Source organism: Limulus polyphemus, unplaced genomic scaffold, assembly GCF_000517525.1.
Source record: "Limulus polyphemus unplaced genomic scaffold, Limulus_polyphemus-2.1.2 Scaffold2704, whole genome shotgun sequence".
Taxonomy (NCBI): Eukaryota; Metazoa; Arthropoda; class Merostomata; order Xiphosura; family Limulidae; genus Limulus; species Limulus polyphemus.
The window spans coordinates 14,326-17,432 of record NW_013668314.1 but is presented as its reverse complement, the minus strand read 5'-3'; the positions used below and the strand labels follow the sequence as shown (position 1 = coordinate 17,432).

General features: G+C 30.5%; 1 protein-coding gene across 1 annotated transcript in view; it reads left to right on the top strand.

The window, feature by feature from the left end:
- The window catches only part of LOC106467680 (SH3 and multiple ankyrin repeat domains protein 3-like), a gene marked incomplete at its 3' end in the record, with an annotated part of 88,394 nt that overhangs the window by 72,930 nt on the left and 12,357 nt on the right, over window positions 1–3,107 (top strand). The window contains exons 8-9 of the mRNA XM_022395887.1: window positions 1,065–1,232; window positions 2,586–2,847. Of these exons, the coding sequence (XP_022251595.1) occupies window positions 1,065–1,232; window positions 2,586–2,847 (430 nt within the window). The remainder of the gene's footprint in view (window positions 1–1,064; window positions 1,233–2,585; window positions 2,848–3,107) is intronic.

Here is a 3,107-nt window from a genome sequence, read left to right as displayed (position 1 = left end):
TATTGTTGAAGTTAACGTTCGTTCGTTATAGTGTTTGTTTTAGTGCGAATATTGAAAATAAGTGTATCGTAAAGTTGTATTCGGAAAGAATAAACCAGTTTTATTAAGTAAGGACTTGTATCGTTAAAGTTTCGTCGGAACGAAGTTACGGAAAAATCAATTAACAAACGGAGACGTAAAAATACCTTAAACTAATAATCTGAGTGAAGCCTGGTACTTTCGCTAGTTCATAAATGAATTGTGGAAGTCTGAAGTTCAAGAAAAGAAATATTGTGTAAGTTATTTGTGACACGGATTGAAATATACCTAATTTTTATATATTGTAAGTTCTTAAAAACTTGTGTATTTTGAACAAAGATATTAAATTAATTACAAACATAAACAGTATACATCTCCACGTGTATTGTGTTTAGTTATTATAAGTAGTCTTATTAACTGAATGTGCACTGGATCATTAAAAAAATTCAGATATATTACCAAAGTATTTGCACTAAAGATATGTCTGTGAATTTATGACATCAGTCTGACTCAGGCTCTGACAAACCAGAAGAATCAAAATACTTTAATCCATCGTACAGTTTGTATAACCTCTAGAACCTCCAAAGTTCATATCTATAGTTTTTTAAGTATCCCTGTATATATATTGTCTCTGGTATTTACTCTCCTCTACCACAATCTGTCATTAAATCAGCAATGTAGAGTACAATGAATTGTTAAAACTCTGACATCAAATACATAATACTATGTTGAATGACATGCTTGGAAAGGTAGCATGTGCACTCTGACTCCCATTTGTGCACAGAGGGCTAATTCAGTAATGATTACAACTAATACAATCTATACACTATAATTATTTATCTTTCTAATAATTGTTTATCTTTGTCATATTTTTATTCAGTTATTATATTTATAAAGCATATTCTTGGTACAGATAAGTGTTAAAAATAATTGAATATTTTTATTCAAATCAAAATGCTAACATTTATTTACAATTTCATGTGGCTTATGAATAAATATGGAAAGATCCTAATGTAAACTAGTAGCTCTGTGTTCTTGACTGGTAGAGCCTGCTGGACCTGGGAAGCTCTCCAAACTATAAAGATAACCGAGGACTGACTGCTCTCTACTACAGTGTGTTCTATGGTTGTGACCCAAAGCTGACAGAGCTTTTGTTACATGATCATGCAATCTTTGGTATAGCTGATCATCAAGGATGGCAAGAAGTTCACCAGGTTTGTATATTAGTATATATGCATATACTGTTAGATGTCCTCGGAAATAATACCATCCTAGCTGACTTTTGAGAAATGTTTAAGACAAAAATATTTCCCCCTTTTGTGTTAACATTTTAATTACAATGTGGGTAGTATTAAAATGTGTTGTTTCTTAAATGTGTAATTCAAATATGCAAACAAGTTAGTTTCCCAACATGTATTTCATAGTGAATTAATTTAAGATATTTTTCAGATTAACTTAAGAGATATATATATATTCCCAGGTATTTAAAGTAACTGAATTTCCTCAAGAAATGACTCGTTAAAATGGAGGTTTTCAAACGAATGAAATTAATCATGATCTTGAATATAATTGACCAAAACGTAATTTCAGAAACTTAGCAGAATATTGAATGAAATATTTTGGGGATTATAGTGAGAACAGAACATTTGATGTAAATTTTGTGTTTAAGTATGCTACATTTATACGTTACATTCAAATGTAATTGATCTTTTTTTTTACATTTTTCTGTTGAGATTATGGAGCTATGCAACTAAGTAATTACTGGGTTTTTGTTACATATTGAACTCTCTCTGCACAATCTTTTATTAGAGATTAAGAGTTTAAATTCAAATAAAAAAAATAAGGCTGAAATTTACTAATTGGTTTGCTGTTGTTAATACACTAGTTCTTTCAACAGTGATTGGAAGGATAAATAGAGTCAGGGTATCTCCACAATTATTTGAGAGCTATGGTTTGAGTTAGTCTTTTCCAAAATTGTACCTTTTGTAATTCCTGCATCTGACATAGTTTTGGTTTGTGTAGTTTGTTTCTTGTTAAGGTGTGATGTGTTTAATCTAGATTCTCTTCACTTTTTTTTGTGGTACTTACATTTATTGCCCACTCTTACAACCTGTTGCAGTTCTATTAAACAAGTGATAATTTTGTATGTATATTTTATAAGATTTATGACTTAATATGCAAGAAACTGATGCTGTTAGAAACAACAACTTTCTAGGTGATTCTGGATTTTATCCCAATCTAACTGGCTTGCACTTGTATTAACATGGGTGAAGGTTATTTGGATGATTATATTAGGCAATATGTTGGTGGGTGGCATAGTTCTGTGTTAATTAGTACAAAAAGATAAATACCATGACAGATGGAGATTGGGTGACTATATTATGATCTATATGGGAGAGTAGTATATTTCTATGTTTATTGTTACTGAAAGATAACTGATGGGTAGTATAGTTCTAAGTTAATTAGTCCAAGTTGTACAATTTTGGCTTGTTTAGTTTGTTTTTTATATTAAAGTGAGATCTGCTATATAAATAGTTATTGCTAAAATTGTTGTTTTTTTCTTTTAGGCTTGCAAGCATGGTTTAGTTCAGCATTTAGAGAATCTTCTGTTTTATGGAGCAGACATAAACTCTCGCAATGCTAGTGGTAACACTCCTCTTCATGTATGTGCAGTAAATGATCAAGAAAGCTGTGCTCGAGTACTTCTGTTTCGGGGTGCTGATAAAAATGCTTTGAATTATGCTAACCAAAATCCTTACCAGGTGGCAGTAATAGCTGGAAATCATCACATGGCTGAATTAATAGAAAAACACAGACCTGAAGATGTGGGTAAGTGTAGCACAGATTCAGAAAATTAAAAACTAATATAATTCTATTTATAGTAATAAATATGCAAGAAACATAATAATGATTTGTATTACCAAGTTGAGAGTATGTGCTAGAAAATTGAAATTTTGTTTTTAACTGAACTGTATTTGGTTTTAAACAGAAGTACATGTTTAGAAACTTATCTTTGTTTAGGAATTAGTTCTTACTTCAAAATTCAGAACTAAAGTGGTTGTGGAAAACTATTAAATGTGTTTGTATAT